The sequence below is a fragment of the Cryptomeria japonica genome, chromosome 3 (assembly GCF_030272615.1).
Source record: "Cryptomeria japonica chromosome 3, Sugi_1.0, whole genome shotgun sequence".
Classification (NCBI taxonomy): Eukaryota; Viridiplantae; Streptophyta; class Pinopsida; order Cupressales; family Cupressaceae; genus Cryptomeria; species Cryptomeria japonica.
The window spans coordinates 999,594,933-999,612,557 of NC_081407.1; the positions used below are offsets into that span (position 1 = coordinate 999,594,933).

At 37.2% G+C, this 17,625-nt stretch overlaps 1 protein-coding gene across 4 annotated transcripts in view; it reads left to right on the top strand.

Moving 5' to 3' along the window:
* Positions 1-17,625, top strand: part of LOC131077759 (kynurenine 3-monooxygenase) — a 143,704-nt gene that overhangs the window by 67,508 nt on the left and 58,571 nt on the right. For all 4 annotated transcript variants that reach the window (XM_058015309.2, XM_058015308.2, XM_058015306.2 and 1 more), the window contains exon 7: positions 17,481-17,592. In XM_058015309.2, coding sequence (XP_057871292.2) covers positions 17,481-17,592 — 112 coding nt within the window. The remainder of the gene's footprint in view (positions 1-17,480; positions 17,593-17,625) is intronic.

Consider the following 17,625-nt stretch of genomic DNA (forward strand, 5'->3'; position numbering starts at 1 on the left):
AAATGAGCTAAGGTTTGCACAACTGTATCATGCCGAAAACTACATCCATTACTTGACATAACCCCTTTTGGTTCTTTCCCATGGCTGCGAATTGCACCTTCCTATGAATATATCTCTTCCAATCTCAAGAGTTCATACTCTTGATGTACTTCCCAATCATTATCAACATACTGAATCATCTTGGTATGGGAAATGCTAGAATCTTCATGCAATATCTCATCCTTTTGGAGTTCATCAATTCCTTCAGTCATTTGTTTGATCTCCATAATCCTTGGATTAGATTGTTCTTTGGATGTGGCTGCCAGAGAAGACTAGATTTCTGATTTGGATTATGAAAATGAAAGAAAGCTAAGGTGCCGAAAACGCTTCCTAACACTAATCTTGTGGGGGAGATAGCACAAATTTTCTTTACAAATCTTATTCATATAGAGGTAAACATGCATAAATATTATAACAAATAACACAAGATATATCGTGGGGAAAACCCTTTTGAGAGAAAAAAACCCCACACTCCAGAAGCACAATGCTTTGATTTATTGAAGCAAAAGTTACAATACAATAGCAGTACATCTCTAAATGACTCCCCATTCAAACCTCCTAAGTTGGGTGCCCAATATTTACTATTTTGAGGTATGACAGATGCTCTTACACCTCTACAATTGTCATAACAATAATCAAGATTGACAACACTTACAGCTGTAAGAGAATCAATTATAATGATCTAACAACAGCAGATTCTCTTACAACTTGTCATAACCCAATTTTGGTGTCCACCTCCAACAAAGGCACCTCTGACATTTGTCCATTTTGTCATAACTTGTCATAGGTTGGTGTGTCATAAAGTTGTCATATGTAGGTGTGTCAAAGATTTGTCATTACATGACACTTGACCCATCACCACAAAAATCCAAGGTCCTCTAAATGGGATGCCTATCTCCATGTGATGACAAAATAAGCCATGTCACCTTCCCAATAGGATGACAAGTCAACATGCCAACTCCCACTAAATGCCAAAATAGCATGTGTAAACAAAATTGTCCTTGTAGGCTCACAAATTAAATCAAATATTAAATAAATAATTCCAATTACCAATGTTAGGACTTACAAAGATTGACAACTTAATCCCAACATTCTCCCACTTGTCGATGATCTTTCAAGAACCACACAATCAACTACAGGGGGTCGAGAGAACCATAGAACTGGAACACCATCTGAACTTATCTTTGTTCACTGGTTTGGTCAATGCATTTTCAACATTCGTCAAAGTGTCAACCTTCTCCAATTTTACTTTCCCTTCCTCTAACATTACTTGAACAAGATGAAACTAAACATCAATGTGCTTTGTTTTTGGCATAGAAAGTTTGATTCTTTGCTAAGAAAATGTCACTCTATTGTCACAACAAATAATAATCAAGCCTACATCAAACCAATATCTGAACACAAATATCCCATTTTGCCAGATGGTTAAGACCTTGATGAAGGATGCCAAAGCCTATGTGGAAGTTAATGGAAGTTGATCTCAAAGTTTTGACCATACCAGATCCATTTGTCAAGGTTGTCCCCTAGCCCCTACTATATTTGTCATCACTGCGGATGCAATGTTCTATCTTATGATGGACATCCTCCTCTCACTTGGCGTTAAAGGAATTACCCTGCCCAATCAACAAAATTTGTCAAACATACAATTCGCTGATGACACTGAAATTCTTCTCAGAATGGAGGAAGGTAATCTGGATGCGCTTATGAGGAAGATGGACATGTTTTGTGATGCATTTGGAAGTAAGATATCCTTGCCTAAATCAATTTTGCTAGGCTGGGATGAGACCCCCCCTCATTGGTTCAGTAAATATCCCTTGATGTGGGGTGGCCTGGAGCACCAAGTAAGATACTTGGGAATCCCTTTTGCCATCTCCCCAAATCTGAAAGAAATGTGGTATTGGATTAAGGAAAAGATAGATAGGAAGATTGGTAAATGGAATAAACAATACCTTTCTTTGGTTGGCAGGGTACAGGGGTCTCAAAAGATTCTCTCCTCTTATAACATTTATTATACTTTTGCCTGGTTGTTCCACAACTATCAATTCAATCATATCCAGAAGTAGATTAGGGATTTCCTTTGGTTTGATGGAAGAGGCAACAAAAAGAAACATGTGGTGAGGTGGGATTGGTGCATTCAGAGCAAACACAAAAGGGGGCTAGGACTGAAGGGCTTAATGTTGCAAGGTCTCTCCTTAGCAGCTAAGTGGATCTTCAAAGCTTTAGAAGGAGAGGAGCCATGGAAGATTCTTGTGAGACATAACATCTCCCATTGTGTCCCTAAACAAAGCCCATCCTAGAAGAGGCTTCCGTTGGGGGATTTGGTTGCTGGACAATTTCCTGTGAAACTGTAGGCTCTATTGTCTTCAAGTCAATCTAGAAAGCCTGGGATAGTGTTAGACAAATTATTACTCATAATGCTATTGTTAAGAATGGAAGTGAGATTTGGGGAGATAGATCTATATGGTGGAACCTGTTTCACAATGGTAAACCTCTAGCTTTAATTCAAGGCTGCTCGGCCAGGAGTTGGGTTGCTAAGGGAATTGATAGATTCTTTGATATCATAAAAGATGGACACTGAGTGTCCTGGAATGAAATTTTCTCTAGATTTGCAGTCCCCCAAACTCAATGGACGACGTATACTGTGCTTAGGGAGGCACGCGCCTCTCTCTCCCTCCCCAAGACCTATGTTGCAGATGTAGACAGTTTCACCCTATACAAATGGATAGATGGAACCCCCTGCATTGTATCAAAGCCAAAACCATATATAGCTAGCTTTCTGACAATGATGGCATTCTCTTACACCTTAATCACTGTTGGAACATGCATTTTGACTCTACCTCTTGGCAAAAGACCCTTGCTAGCCTGTGGTGTAGATCGGTGGAACCCAAAACAAAAATGCCTTCTTTGGAGACTTCTGCTTTGTAAATTGCCTGTTCGAAAATCAAATGGAGATGTTAATATTTGTACTTTATGCAGAGTGCCAAAAACAGTGAAACATATTTTCATTGATTGTATGTTTGCTAAGGAAGTTTGGAGTATGTTTGGTATAGATGTGGATGGTAATATCAATAGCTGGGAGATTGTAGTTGGGTACATCTCTAACCTTAGGAAAAAATCTAATATCTTCTGGTTTGTCCTGACTATCAAAGTGCTATGGTTAATCTGGAAATTTAGGAATGATATTTTTTTAGTGGCAGATCTAGAGTGCTTACTAGGTCTCTCAGGAGACTCATAACCTATAATGTGATATGGCAGGTAACTGTTACAATGAAATTGGCAAGGAACAAGTTTGAAAAATTATTGCAGGATGGAATTGTGAGGGTCTTCACTTGGGAAATCTTGCATGGGTACACATGGACAAGGAGTTCAAAGGACAAAACTTCTTTTGGAATGGGATGAGCAACTTCATGGCAGATTTGGAAGAGAAGAGGAGAGAGGGAAGGGCTCAAGGTGGAGAGGTCCCAGGTGCTGTGACAGAGGCAGTGATCCCATTAGCAGTAGCAGTGCCTGCAGTTCCTGTGGTAGAGGCAGTGATCCCATCAGCAGTAGTAGTGCCTACAATTCCCGTGGCAGAAGAGGTGATACTCCCATGTAATTGGGATAAAGTGCAAAAGTGGATGGAGGGACCCCTTGGTTGGATAGCATTGTTTCAGATTAATGGGGAAGCATGACTGATTTGAGACAATCTTTTTGTATATTTTGCACAGACTTTTACATAATTTTGTATATGTTGGTGATTCTTGTATATCATTTGGAGATGTATATTGCTATTACTACTAGTATTGATCAGTTAGATTCTGATAGGGGTTTATAGTCCGGCAGTAATGGTGTATTACATGGTATCGACATTTCTTTGTTCATCTTTTGATCAAAATTTTTGTATCGTGTTTGACTTATATTTAATAGAAAAAATATTTGAACACAACTGTCTAAGCCAAATAGTTTCCTTACAAGCATGAGTAGCTGCCATATACTCTGCTTTTGTTGTGGACAAGCGACTAAAACTTGTCGCCTACTCATCCAACTAATAGCACCACCATACATAGCAAAGGCATAACAACTAGTGGATCTTCTGTTGTCAATGTCACCTGCCCAATTTGAATCCACCTATGTTACCCCAAGTTTCCGGGATGGGGGGATGGGGAAATAGGTTTTCGGGACGTTTTTCTTTTTTCTTGGATCAGGGGACGGCTATATATATATATTTGAAATTTAATCATAGCAACATAATAACATTTATAAATTAGAGTCTTGATTCTAATTCTAATTTCATAATCTTTTTTCCTTCTTAGACCAAAATCAAAAAACCCTTTCACTTATGAGTCTCTGACTTCACGTTTTTAGTTTTCTCTAGTATTTTTTTTATTTTCCAATTTTTCTTGGGCGCTGCCTGCTGTGAACTCCTCCCTACGTGCCATGAACTCTTCTCGTCCGATGCCCAACAATGTGTTCTTTTTTTCATTTGAACTTTGGGAAGCAATATGATATCGATATCACATATGATATTAGAGTAAATTGATATTATCGAAAATATTAAACAAAACGAAACTTTGCAAAAAAATAAATATTAATCGCTTGTAAATTATTATGATAGTTATTATTTATTAATAATTTATTTATTATTTATTAATAATTAATAAATATTATAATAATTTACAAGCGATTAATTTTTAAAAATCAGAAAAACTTTACTCGATGCGATAAGGGTTCCGGATTTTCTAAAAAAAATTAATTGCTTTCAAAACTAACAAATAATATTTTTAATTTTTTTTAATAAATTTTTTTTTTTAATTGCCCTTAGCATCGGAAACGGCTAGCTGTCTCCGAGACGGCTTGGGTGTCTCCTACTGTCCCGGGGACGGTCAACGGTCCCTAGAAAAATAGTTGATCGTTTCCGAGTTTTTGGGACGGTTTCCAAAAAGTTTTCGGGGATCGGGGACGGCTTGGAAACGTTTCTGGCCGTCCCCAAGTCCCCGAAATGGTTTCCGTTTCTGAAAAGGGTGCCTTAAGGCCAGAAACACGTTTTCGGATAACACTGGAATCCACATATTCATGGATACTCATAGAATGTTGAGGTTTAGTAGGATAACCATGATAATGCAAGGAATACTCGAAAGTACCCCTCAAATATTTGAACTCTCTCTTAACTGCATCCCAATGCACATGTTCAGGATTAGTCATGTATTGACTCAGGTTTTGTTTATGTGTCTTTTGTACACGACCAAACACAGAATAAAATACCTAAAGGTACCTTATCCTCTCTTGAATAAAGCTTCCCCGAATGCTGAAGATCTCGCAGAAGGATCAATCGGAGTAGCTCCAAGGTTTTGATTGTAGGTTCTCTACGTGTGGATAAGCTCTTGCGGTATGATGTGATTTTGCTGGAATCACAAGGGGACTTACATTCGATGACTTGAGCATCTGATTCGCTTTGGATATCACTGGAACGTGGGTCTTTACTGATCCTTGATTTTAAAAAACGGGAAAAGGATAAGGGTTGGAGAAGGATCTAATTCTAACACTAAGAATGTAGGAGCAATGAATGACCTTTGATGAAACTTTAACTAAGTCTTGCTTTAACATGCTAGGATCATCTCCACAAGGTTAGTGCGATCTTCTAAGGAAAGCTTTATGATGTTCAGAATAGACACCGTCAGGTTGATGCATATCAATGAAGAAGCAATAATTGAAGTTAAGCTTAAGCTGAATGATTCCAGTTGACTACGCAAGGCAAGTTTGCAATCAACAAACCGCTAGTAGTATGGATATACAAATTTCACCATTGATCATACAAATTTCTTCCATTCATCTAATAACATGAAATTAAATTTGAGAAGTATAGAGAGCATGCAAATTGTAGAATCGACACATAGAATTCACCATTCCTTCAATGAAGTTTACATGTCTTTTGCAACAATGTCTTGGCAACAATCTTTGCCTTCTCTTTCTACTCTACTCTAAAATGCTATCTACTATTGAGCTACTAATTATTGACTATCTCTCTTTCGCTAACTCCTAACTATTCTCTGACTATTAACCTTTACAAATGAAGAGCCAAGGCTTTATATAGAGAGCCCTTTACAAATTGATGGCTCTGATTGACTTAGAATCAATGGCTAGGATTACAAGATAGAAACCTTAATTAGGGTTTGTTATAACAAACTTCCTTAACCAATGAGAAAATTACATTCTAGGAGTGAGGACCAATAGGAAGCAAGGGTAGGTACACCGAAGTTTGTGTCGCCCCCGATGAGTTAGGTACATTGAATCTAGACATGCTGAGGTGGACCAATCCGATCGGAGGAGCTATGACTGGGATGCCACCTTGTCTGACGTCTGTGTCTTGGTTGCTCCTCCTTTGTCCTTGATGTGATGCATGATGTACCTCCTTTACTCCCATGTGCTTGATGAGGCTTCCTCATTGTCAAGTGTTCTTTCTCTGGTAGCATACCTCGCCTTGAAGTGTCATTCTTCTCTGTCATCATGTGGTAGAATGAGGTCTTGAGGCTATCTTGCAACTCCTCAAACACTTGAAGTCTTCCAACGCTTCAAAACACCTTGAGTCCTCCTTTATGCATCTGGGACGTCCTTGATGGTGATGGGCTTAGAATAGGTCATCCTTGTCCTGGCCTGATTTTCTTCCACTTGCAAAACAAACCAAAAGATGATTAAGTACACATAATATATTTATCTCACACAGCATTTTCTACCTTAAATCATCAATAAAAGGCATTAGAATGAAATTCGCTCAAGATCCTCCCTAGGGACAGGCTCTATAAGAATTTTGCTCTGGACCCTTTGGAAGGGTCAGGAGCGAAATTTGCTATTTTGCCCAATTTAGACGTCATCTCCTTGCCTTGAACTTCTCTTGACCTTTGAATCACTTTCTCTTGAAGACATCATTTATTTCCCCTTCAGAAAGACCAAAAAAGAGGATTTCGCTTTGGACCTTGGCCAGGGACATGACCTATAAGGAATTTTGCTCTGGACCCTTTGGAAGGGTCTGGAGTGAAATTCACATTTTAGGACAAAATCTTCACATTTTGTGACCACAACCTACTCAAATGCATGTCTAAGGATGCCTTTAATCTCAATCAATACTAGGCTTGATGCAAAATTGGGAGCAAAATAGAGGTTTTAAGAATTTCGCTCTGGACCCTTTGGAAGGGTCAGGAGCGAAATTCTTCCTTAGGCTCAAATTCTATCATTTCTCTACTCCAAAATGCCTCCCAAGGCAAGCATAAACTAGTCTTCTCTCCACCAAAGCCTAGGAATCCATGTCTTGATCTCAATCATGAGCAAACTAGGTGATTTTGAGAATTTCGCTCTGGACCCTTTGGAAGGGTCAGGAGCGAAATTCTTGATTTGCTTGTTTTCCTTCACCTAGTTTCATTCTTCATAACTTAATTTCCTTTGACTCTCCCTTTGGATCCCCCTTTCACGAAGACAAGACTTGTCTGACCTCAAAAAGGCCTGAAAGGAGAATTTCGCTAAAAACCATGGCCAAGGACATGACCTTTAGAGAATTTTGCTTTGGACCCTTTGGAAGGGTCAGGAGCGAAATTCAAGTTTTATCTCAATTCCTTCATATTTGATGGTCACAAGCTATTCAAAGGTATGCTTAAGGACATCTTCAATCTTAATTCACCCTGATCCACACTTGGCTTGACATAAAATTGAGAGAAAAAGGAGATTTTGGGAATTTCACTCTGGACCCTTTGGAAGGGTCAGGAGCGAAATTCATGTCTTGAGCTCATTTCTTCATTTTTTCAACTCCAATCCACCTCAAAAGGCAAGGACACATCACTTCACTTCCATCCATGCCATAAGAACCAAGGTCTTGACCTCATCTAAGGGGGAAATAGGTGTTTTCAAGAATTTCGCTCTGGACCCTTTGGAAGGGTCAGGAGCGAAATTCATGATTTAGGACAAAATCCTTCACTCCTCCACTTCTAATCACTTCCTAAGGAAAAAAACATGTCAATCCACTTCCAAATATGCCCAAGGAACTAAGATGTTGGCCAAAACAAGGAAGGAAATGAGGTTTATGGAGAATTTCACTCTGGACCCTTTGGAAGGGTCAGGAGCGAAATTCCCAATCTTGGACAAAATCCTCACTTTTCAATGCTTTCATTCTCTTCCTAAGGCAAGAACATGCCCATTTACCCTTTCCATGTCCAAGGAACAAGGCTTTTAATCTAAACAAGGAAGAAAATGAGGTTTATGGAGAATTTCGCTCTGGACCTTTGGAAGGGTCAGGAGCGAAATTTCCATTCTAGGTTAATTTCTCACTTCTTCCATTCAATTTACCTTCAAATTTGATCAAACTCACCTCTCCTCACCACAATCAAGTCCATTTGCCATCCACTTAGCTCAAAACAAGGTCTTATCAATGTCTTAGGCAAAAAAAAGGGGTCAAATTGAGAATTTCGCTCTGGACCCTTTGGAAGGGTCAAGAGCGAAATTCATATTTTGAGCTAATTTCTCACTTCCTTTCTCCTTCCCATGCCTTGGACATAACGTCTCAAGCCTCCTTCCTTCATGATCAAGTGAATTTGCTCCTCGAGTTGGCATTTAGTTCAAGGTTTTGTGAAGAAATAGGGTCATACAAGAATTTTGCTTTGGACCCTTTGGAAGGGTCAGGAGCGAAATTCACCCTTTGGCTCAAATTCTGACTTCATTTTCACATTTCTTCATCCAAACAAGTGAATTGCCTTAAATAATACCTGGGACATGGATTAGTTCATAGTTTTGATCAATGTAGAGTGTCCTATAGAGGAATTCACTCTGGACCCTTTGGAAGGGTTAGGAGCAAAATTCCTATTCTAGACTCAATTCACCTTGGATTCGACTTGACTTTGCCTTAGACTCAACCCTTTGATGCATTTCCTATCATAACTTTGCAAATTCGCTCAACCACTCACTGACTTAGGTGAAATCTTAGGTCCTTTGTGAAATTTCGCTTTGGACTCTTTGGAAGGGTCAGGAGCGAAATTGAAATTCGCTTTGGACCCTTTGGAAGGGTCAGGAGCGAAATTTGACATTTTAGTCTCTCCGTCAGGATTCATATATGGAATATAACATTTAAGTATAAGAACTTTAAGTTATATTCCATATATATTGTCAGGATGTTTGAGAGTGGTTTCGGACCTCCAGGAGTTATATTGCAAAATCTAGTTTTTGGAGGATTCTTCAATTTTCTAGACTTAGTCAAATTTCTGGATCAGGATGACATTCCAGACAGTCAAATTTCAGGACGTTTGAGGATCAGGATGACATTCCAGACTTCTCAAGGCGAATTCGCTCTGACCTTGATGTAAGGGATGGGACCTAGGAGGACATTATGCATTCAACCAAGGTTAGATTGAGCAACTTGAAGTGTGACCAGATAGTACAAAAAACACCCTAGGAATGATCTAAATTACCCCTAATCACTCAATTGACCTGACCTCTTGAGGAGATCCACTTGACTCAAGCAGAGCCTGCTATCCTAATGAGCCCCCTGGCGACCCTTCAATGCAAAGACTAATAGCCAAGACCAGGCAACCAAGCAAACTAAACTAACCCTAGAAAGCAAAAAGGTAGGGGTCCCCATTTGCAATGGGGCGATGTGTGAATACGTCACAACAGTTTCCCACTGCTTGGGTAATGTCTGGTCTAGTATAGACCATGGCATACATAAGATTGCCAATAACACTTGCATATGGTACATTGGCCATGTCTGTAATGTCCCCATCCTAGTCAGGGACATTGGTTTGAGGAGTTAGCCTATTTTTGGACCCTTGTAGGCTAACAGGGGATGGATAAGGGGGTCAGTAATGCAGTATCTTGAGGAGTGGTCTGTCTATTTGTTCTAGTTCAGTGTTGAGTTCAGTTCTGGTCTTCATTTCATCATTTTCTGACATTATATAAGGATTTCCTAATTTTTAGGGAAAAACTGCTAAAAATAGACATGGTCCTATTTTCATTGGTGTGGCGAACTGTGGCCCCAACTTCTGATAGATTCGATTTCCGAGCAATAATGAGGGAGATATGAATTTTTAAGTGGTTCCCACAAGCAATTAATATTTTAATGAAATATTAATATAAAATCACAAAGTGCATCACTTAAATTTATTTAAGTGAAAAATTAATATCTCCTAAGCTAGGCGTTGCTTTTAGGGTTAAGTTGGGAACCCTAAAAGCAAGTCATGATTTTTAAAACTCTAATTGCCAAAAATCGTATTTTTTGGGTATTTAGGCAACCAAGATGGAAATTAAACCTCATTCATTGATATTTAGCATTTGACATTTCTTCTGAGCACTTGGCTATGGCGGCTAGGGTTTGGACCTATTTTGGAGAGCATGCATTCTTCAAAATTCTGTAGCTTTGAGATTGTGAAAGATCAATTGAATTGTTGCAGCTTGGTTGGCTTCATTCAGAAGTCAAATTGAATTAAATTGGGGCAGATTTGGCTTCTTACAAGGCAGATTTGTTGTAGGTTTCCTATTTACTGTTTTGTTGTTAATTCCTCTGTGGTTTGGAGGCTTCTTTTCCCAGACACACAACTTGCTCATTTATTGGCGCCATCTTCCACTGTTTGGGTGTCTTAGTATTAAATAAGAGCAAATCTGAATTGTTTTAGAATAAAAAATCAGAACTTTGTAAGTTGCTGATTGAATTCTTTTAATTCAATAAATTGGCTAAAGACCTATGGGTATGCTTCTAAATTCTCCAGTTTATTGTTTCAGTTGATTAATTTCATGTATTATTTCAATGTGTTGCAAATTGAAGAAACCCCCTTTTGCAACTTTTGTCTATTTCTAAAAGACCATCTTAATAATCAAAATTACAAAGAAGATCTACAAATTACAGCAGGTTGAAGAGTTGAACCAGCAAGGGTTCATCACAATGTCCTCCACCGTAGTAGGAGATGTTGGAGAATCGTTCACAAATAACTTCCTTCCCAATGCAATAGGAACTATCATAGATCCACAAGTTGTCATGTTGAGTCTCTTCAATGCTGAATTCACATACTAACTCTAGCCTAACCAAATCTTTTTGTAAGCTTTGTCTCTTCTTTTCTCCATTTCTAGAATGTACCTAGTTGCACCTAAATCTTTCATCTCAAACTGTGCTGACAACTAAGACTTCAAGTCAAAAATCAAACATCCTTTCCCAAACAATAACATATCATCCACATAAAATACAATAATGTGAATGCAACCATTATCAATTTTAAAGTAAACACAATGATTGGATGTAGACCTCTAAAATCCCAAACGCAACACATAGTGATCAAACTTTTGGTACCACATTGATGCAGAGGCTCGGGTTCAACTCTCAACAACATGAAAACATTTCAATGCCAATCAGACATATTTCACAACAATGGGCTTAATTCCCTTCACTAAACTTAACACAAGGCTTCTAACATAGACCTCTTGATATTCCAACTTCTCTAAAGCATAAAGACTCATCAAAGATTAGTGCTCAACAACTCTCACCATACCTTCACAAACTCCAAACCCTACAAGTCAACAACTTGAGACACTTTTGGAATGATAAATGTGACATGACAAGACCAAACATGGTCACCAAGAACATAAACAAATCATATAATAATTTTCTGCAACCTTCCTGTAGCAGCAGTGACAGGAACTCACATAGGAAATGACATGACAGTTTTTAGAAATTGGCTCATTTGACCCCTCCAATCATAAGATGAATTTTTCTGATAAGAAGGAAGTTTGTTCACAACATCGTAATCTATCCACACACCAAGTGTCAGGTCCTTACTCGACCATACATAATTGTACCAACACATTTCCTGACTGCAGATTTGGAAAACCATTTTCTGAACAGGCTATCCTTACAAAAATGATCATAACTTACTCATTTTTCCATGAAATTCAATCAAACTTGAATAAAATGAAAGTAGACTAAATATTCTTTCCAACCATATGACATTTGCACCATAATCCTTCCATACAAAAGAGTACAAAGCTCTACAACACACGGGAATCAGAGTTTTACTAGACTATGGCACTGCCAAATCAGCATTTTGACATCATATTGCACGTGCAAAAGCAAGTCATGGAACCCTGCAAAAAAGCATAAGGAAATAAAAGTACACATATACAAAGCTTTTCCACCCTTTGAAGTGGTTTATTTAACGTGAAAACAAAACAAAATCATTATTGCACAGTGACTGGTTACCCTAGGTTAGGGTATGGACTGTTTTTACAAAAATCACTATATCTCCTTCAAAATACAATGAAATCAAGTGAAATAAAGATGGAAAGTAAGTATATTCATCCCCCAATCATAAACAATGGGCTTCCAAGGTTGATGATTAAGTTTTCACAATGAAATATGAAAAAGACTGCTACGTATGGAAAAACTCAGAAAATGCAGAAACTTAGTGATAATTCTTATTGATTTTTGTTTTCTTCATGCACTAATTTCCATCCAACCTCAAACTCAACATGGGAAGGGCCTTTTAAACATTTTTCAGGCCTCCCATCGGTTGTAACCACCTTGGAAACCAACTTCACTAACAATCACTTATTTACCCTTTTCAAACACAAAAGTTGCTTTGACAACTTGTTGACAATTTTGCCAATTTTGCTCCAAATTGAATCTAGACTTAATCTATGACTTCCATGACCCAATAATGATTCAAATAGGTCCAAATAGACCACAAAGACCCTTACATATCATAAAACAACATATTTGACTCATTGACACTCATTTTCAACATAATGACAACTTTTGACAATTTTTGACAATCTTGTTAATATCACTTCATTGTGACTCCAAACCCTATCTAATGATCTCAAAGACACTTATTACATCAAGAATGGTCATGATTGACCTTATTACATAACACGAAATCAAAACCTTTAGAATACTGCATCATTGCTTCATTAAGGCATGAATGCCTATTAGGTGCTCCTGCACCACACATCCTAGGAGATTGTTTCTACAAGGATTTCTAGAAGAAAGGCTTTGGCATAGCCCACTAGATGAATTACACAAAAATTCATGTGAGAATGTTTGTGAGGAATCAATCAGCTTCTACAAGGATTTCCAAAAGTAAGGCTTTGGCATAACCCACTAGAATATGTTGGCATCATTAGATATTAGAAATCCTAGCATGCCTATAGACTTTGATAGAATAAACCAATCGGAGTAGTCTTAGAATAAGATTTGATGCTTTTCATCATCTATCAAGTTAATTGTCAATTTGGTCCATGGAATGGTTCATATAAATCCATTTTATGTAGTTTTAATACTGAAGAACTAAGCTACCAGATATGCCCTTAAGGCCTCTTGCACCACCTCTAACATTGGGTTTTTCTACATCTAACACCTTGTGCAGCTTATCATTGCTGCCCCTCAAATCCATTAGGGTCTCCACTCCAAAAACCCCACTAGTTATTGGGATCTTTTGTCATATAGGAATTTTGATTACAATGAGGGGATCTGGGAGTGGAGGCTAGAATCAAGAACTTAGACAACTAAAATTATCACTATTAAATGCCAATTGATAAAGATAAATATTAAATATTTAAATATCAATTGGCATTTAATATTTATCTTTATCACTATCTTTTTGGCATTTGGCAATGATGAAGTTCAGATGTAATTAATATTACAATTCTGTATATTTCTTTAAATTTTTTGTATATATATAGATACATGTACCCATACGTACTGTACACAAGGGAAAAAATGCTACAAGCTAGGGTTGCCGTTGCACCAAAAGATTAACTTGTCAATGTTCAATACAACCACTAGACTTATAGAATCCACAGAAGGTTGTTAAACCATGTCTCAAATCCACGCGAGGGACGCTGGCCCACTGCCAACAATCCCCCTCCCAGCGTCACTCGTCGTGGCCTGCGTGATTCGAACCTGTGACCAAGCTTTGATACCACTTGTAAGGATTCCCAAAGATACTGAGAGGGGGGGGTGAATCAGTATCTTTCCGGTTTACAGATTTTCTGACCTTATTAAATAAATTGCATTCCAAAACAGTGTACCAGTAAACAAGAATTAATGCAGTAAATATGAACAATAAACACAACATAGAAAGCACACCATAACACAAGATTTTTAACGAGGAAACCTGGTGTGGGAAAAACCTCGATGGGATTTGTGATCCACAATATTCACTCACTGGCCAATAAATGGATATTACTTACAATAGAGGCCTGCACATGCAGGAAGGGCAATTGCCTAAAGCTCACTGCTTAATTACAAAAGGGAAGTCTCACTGACTTACAAAATGGATTATGGAAATCCAATATAATGTACTGCTTTAGTTCAGCATCTGCTATGCCAGGTTTAGTACCGGTTTAAGCTCATACAATAACCATAAACCTTACTCCAAAATCACCCTTAATATTTGCACATTACTTCTGCAATAATCTTCCCATGTTCGCTACATAAATGATCTACAAGATCTCATACTTATATATGAGTCTTATTACAATATGCCTTGTCGGCTTACAAAAGATATTACAATTAAATACAAAATGCAATAATCAAAATCCTGTCGGCAGGGTTGCCGGTAATCATCTTTGCTGTTGTCGGTGAACTATCTACCAGTGTAGAGTCTGCCGGTGCCGGTGCCGGTGCCATAAGATTGCAAGGTTGCCATCAATGACAATACCTTCAATCATCTACAATTCTCATTGGAGTGTGCAATGCCAACAAATTTTTTATTGTACCAGCATACTCGTATCCTGTATCTGTACCTGTTCCCATACTTTTACTGGCAACTTAGCTGAAGAAGCAAGCAAAGAGCCATAGTTCAAAAACAAGATACCATAGATTTCTAGAAATGTGTCGCTGACATGATAATGCAAGTAACTGGAAGAAACGATCTATAAGAAATGCTTTAGAAAGGTCACAGTTAGCAAACACCAGAAGCTTTATATTAATTCTGCAATGTAATTATGTGATGTCCCCATCCAAATTCTAAAACAAACAAGACTTTGTTCAATATTGTGTTGCTAACTTGAGAAAGCTCCTTGTATTATCTCTATATGAAGTTGATGCAATTGGAACCAAATGGTTTGATAATGTATTAAGAATGATCAAGATTATTAAATAATGAATACAAAGTAGTTTGATAGAGGAAGTGGAGAGATGAAAGATACAATTCAGTTGTGACTGAATGAGCAACAATTATTAAAGGGACATAACACACAAGGAGTGAGAAAATTAGTTATCAAGATTGTTATACATTTGCTTGGATTAATAAAGTATTAAGTGGCGGAAAGAAAAGAACATCAATTACATATATAGCCGACCATACTTGAAGACATATTAACATTGCAATGTAAGGGGGTCGACTTTTATTAAGACAGTGATTCATAATTGTTAATATCTAGCTGACAGGGGTCATCATAAGACATCAACTTTATTAAGAAGAAGAGTATTAAGGAGCACTTATCCCAAGATCAATAAATATGTTATTTCAGCATTGAAGATAGGCACTGAAAGAGAAGCGATATAAAATGTACAGCAAAGAATGAAAGGTGGTGCAAATGATTAGTTTGGATGATAAAAGCCTTACATTATTAACAGCAACTTGTGTAATAATGGCGTTGACTTCTTTAATGAGCAATGACTGAATAAGAATTATGGGCAACAAATATGGATAAAGAGTAGTGACTGTATGTATAAAAGAAAACGACAACTTAATTAGAGACATTAACATTACCATGTTAAAGTTGTTATTGATATCCAGCAATCAATATCTTCAAATATAAGCATAAAGTTATCATCCAAGAGATGTTGTAACTAAAAGGAGACGAAACTCTGGTGCCATCAAATACTCCACACTGTTTATTATGAATTAACACAAAGGCTATTGGGTGATGGGCTTAGTACGGTGATATGAAGAAAGGAAATAACAGGAAAAGAGGAAAAGATTATGCTTGACAGCGATTTATCATCCAACAGCAATATTAAGAGCATCGTCTTATTGAAAGATGATAACTATCACTGTTATTCTATCTACAAGCAATAGCCATCGGTAATAATAACAGCATCGGCTTGATAATATCGATTACAATATCACAAGCATGTCAAATGATCGATTGATATCTTCCTAAAGAGGCATGAGTTGTGGTGATCAGTAGCCGCAATAACAAGTTCAGAAACATTAACATTAATACTATTATTCATTATTAAGAACTATTTATATTAGCGACTAGACATATGACTAATTAGATAGCGATCCTAATAGAAGAGTTATCGGGTGGTTATGAAGAGGTGCATGTATAATAAGAAGAGAGAACTTATCAAAGAAGTGTGACTTTTGAGAGGTGGAAGTATAAAGGAAGTCTCCAACATTTCAGCAAGGATCATCGATTTTTGGTAATTTATCAGAAACAGCAATGATTGGATAATTACCCCTTAACAAGACACTCATCAGATGAGGATCATATCGATCAATAGCAGATAATCTGCATGTATACATAAAGAAGGGATATCAGGAACAGCACATCATCATCTTACTTTCAGATCAATATAGGAGTTTATATTTAAATAATAGCATATAGCGATAATATTCACTACTCGTCCATAATTATCACCACTTGAAGTTATTACAGTAATTAAATATCAAGTCAATATCACATCAATTACTTATTTACATCAGCATTTTGACCAAGTCGGATATCATAGCACTGCCTCCATAAATCTGTAGGATCAATATCTATCTATACTTGCTTACTGATATCCAATACATTACGGTGTAGATATATTATTCCCTATAGATGATATTGTGGATCCAAGATAATATCCATTTTATATCTGAAGTATTGTTTGGTAATATAATCCTTATAGAATTGCCATCACTAATCACTGAAACAGAAAGAAGTCTCTTTTGAAATTTAAGAATTTAGGCAAAAATCCTAGGAACAAATACAAGGGGACATTACAAATTATTGAAAAAGAGCATGGTTTAAACTATTGATCATAAATTAAGGGGATCAAAATAACTTATTCATGTGGCACCAAAAAAATATTCCACAACTCAGAAATAAGTTATGGAAAGTCTTTGTGTTTCTTCATCTTGTCCCAGGACTCAGACTCATTCCTAGACTTAGAAACTCTAGCATCTTCATCATTGCAATCATGAACTCCTGTTGAAAAGAGGGAAAAACAGACATTGATTTGGAGGAAGTAATAAGCAAATCCAATTGTTTGGGAGTGATGCTAATGTTTATTTTTACTCAATCATATTTGGTATATTTTCCATATTTTTTTAGGCCAATCTACCAAGGTGAATAAAGAAAGAATGGTTTATGTATTTTAAGTTTTTAACAAAATAACATGAAATATTTTGGTTATGGTTCTGTTTTTTATTAACTAGTTTTTTATTGTCTTTTTTCACGATTACATTACGTGATTTTGATGAACTTTGAACTGTTCCATCCAGGTCACATATCACTCTAGACTTCATGGAGAACCCACGCAGTTACAAGTCATTCTATGTTTGTCCTTCTTTGGCAAGGGAGTCTGCCTTTATTGTTGATCATGATAGGGTGCAGGTATGCATCGCAAACTGTTGGTTGTATTGACTA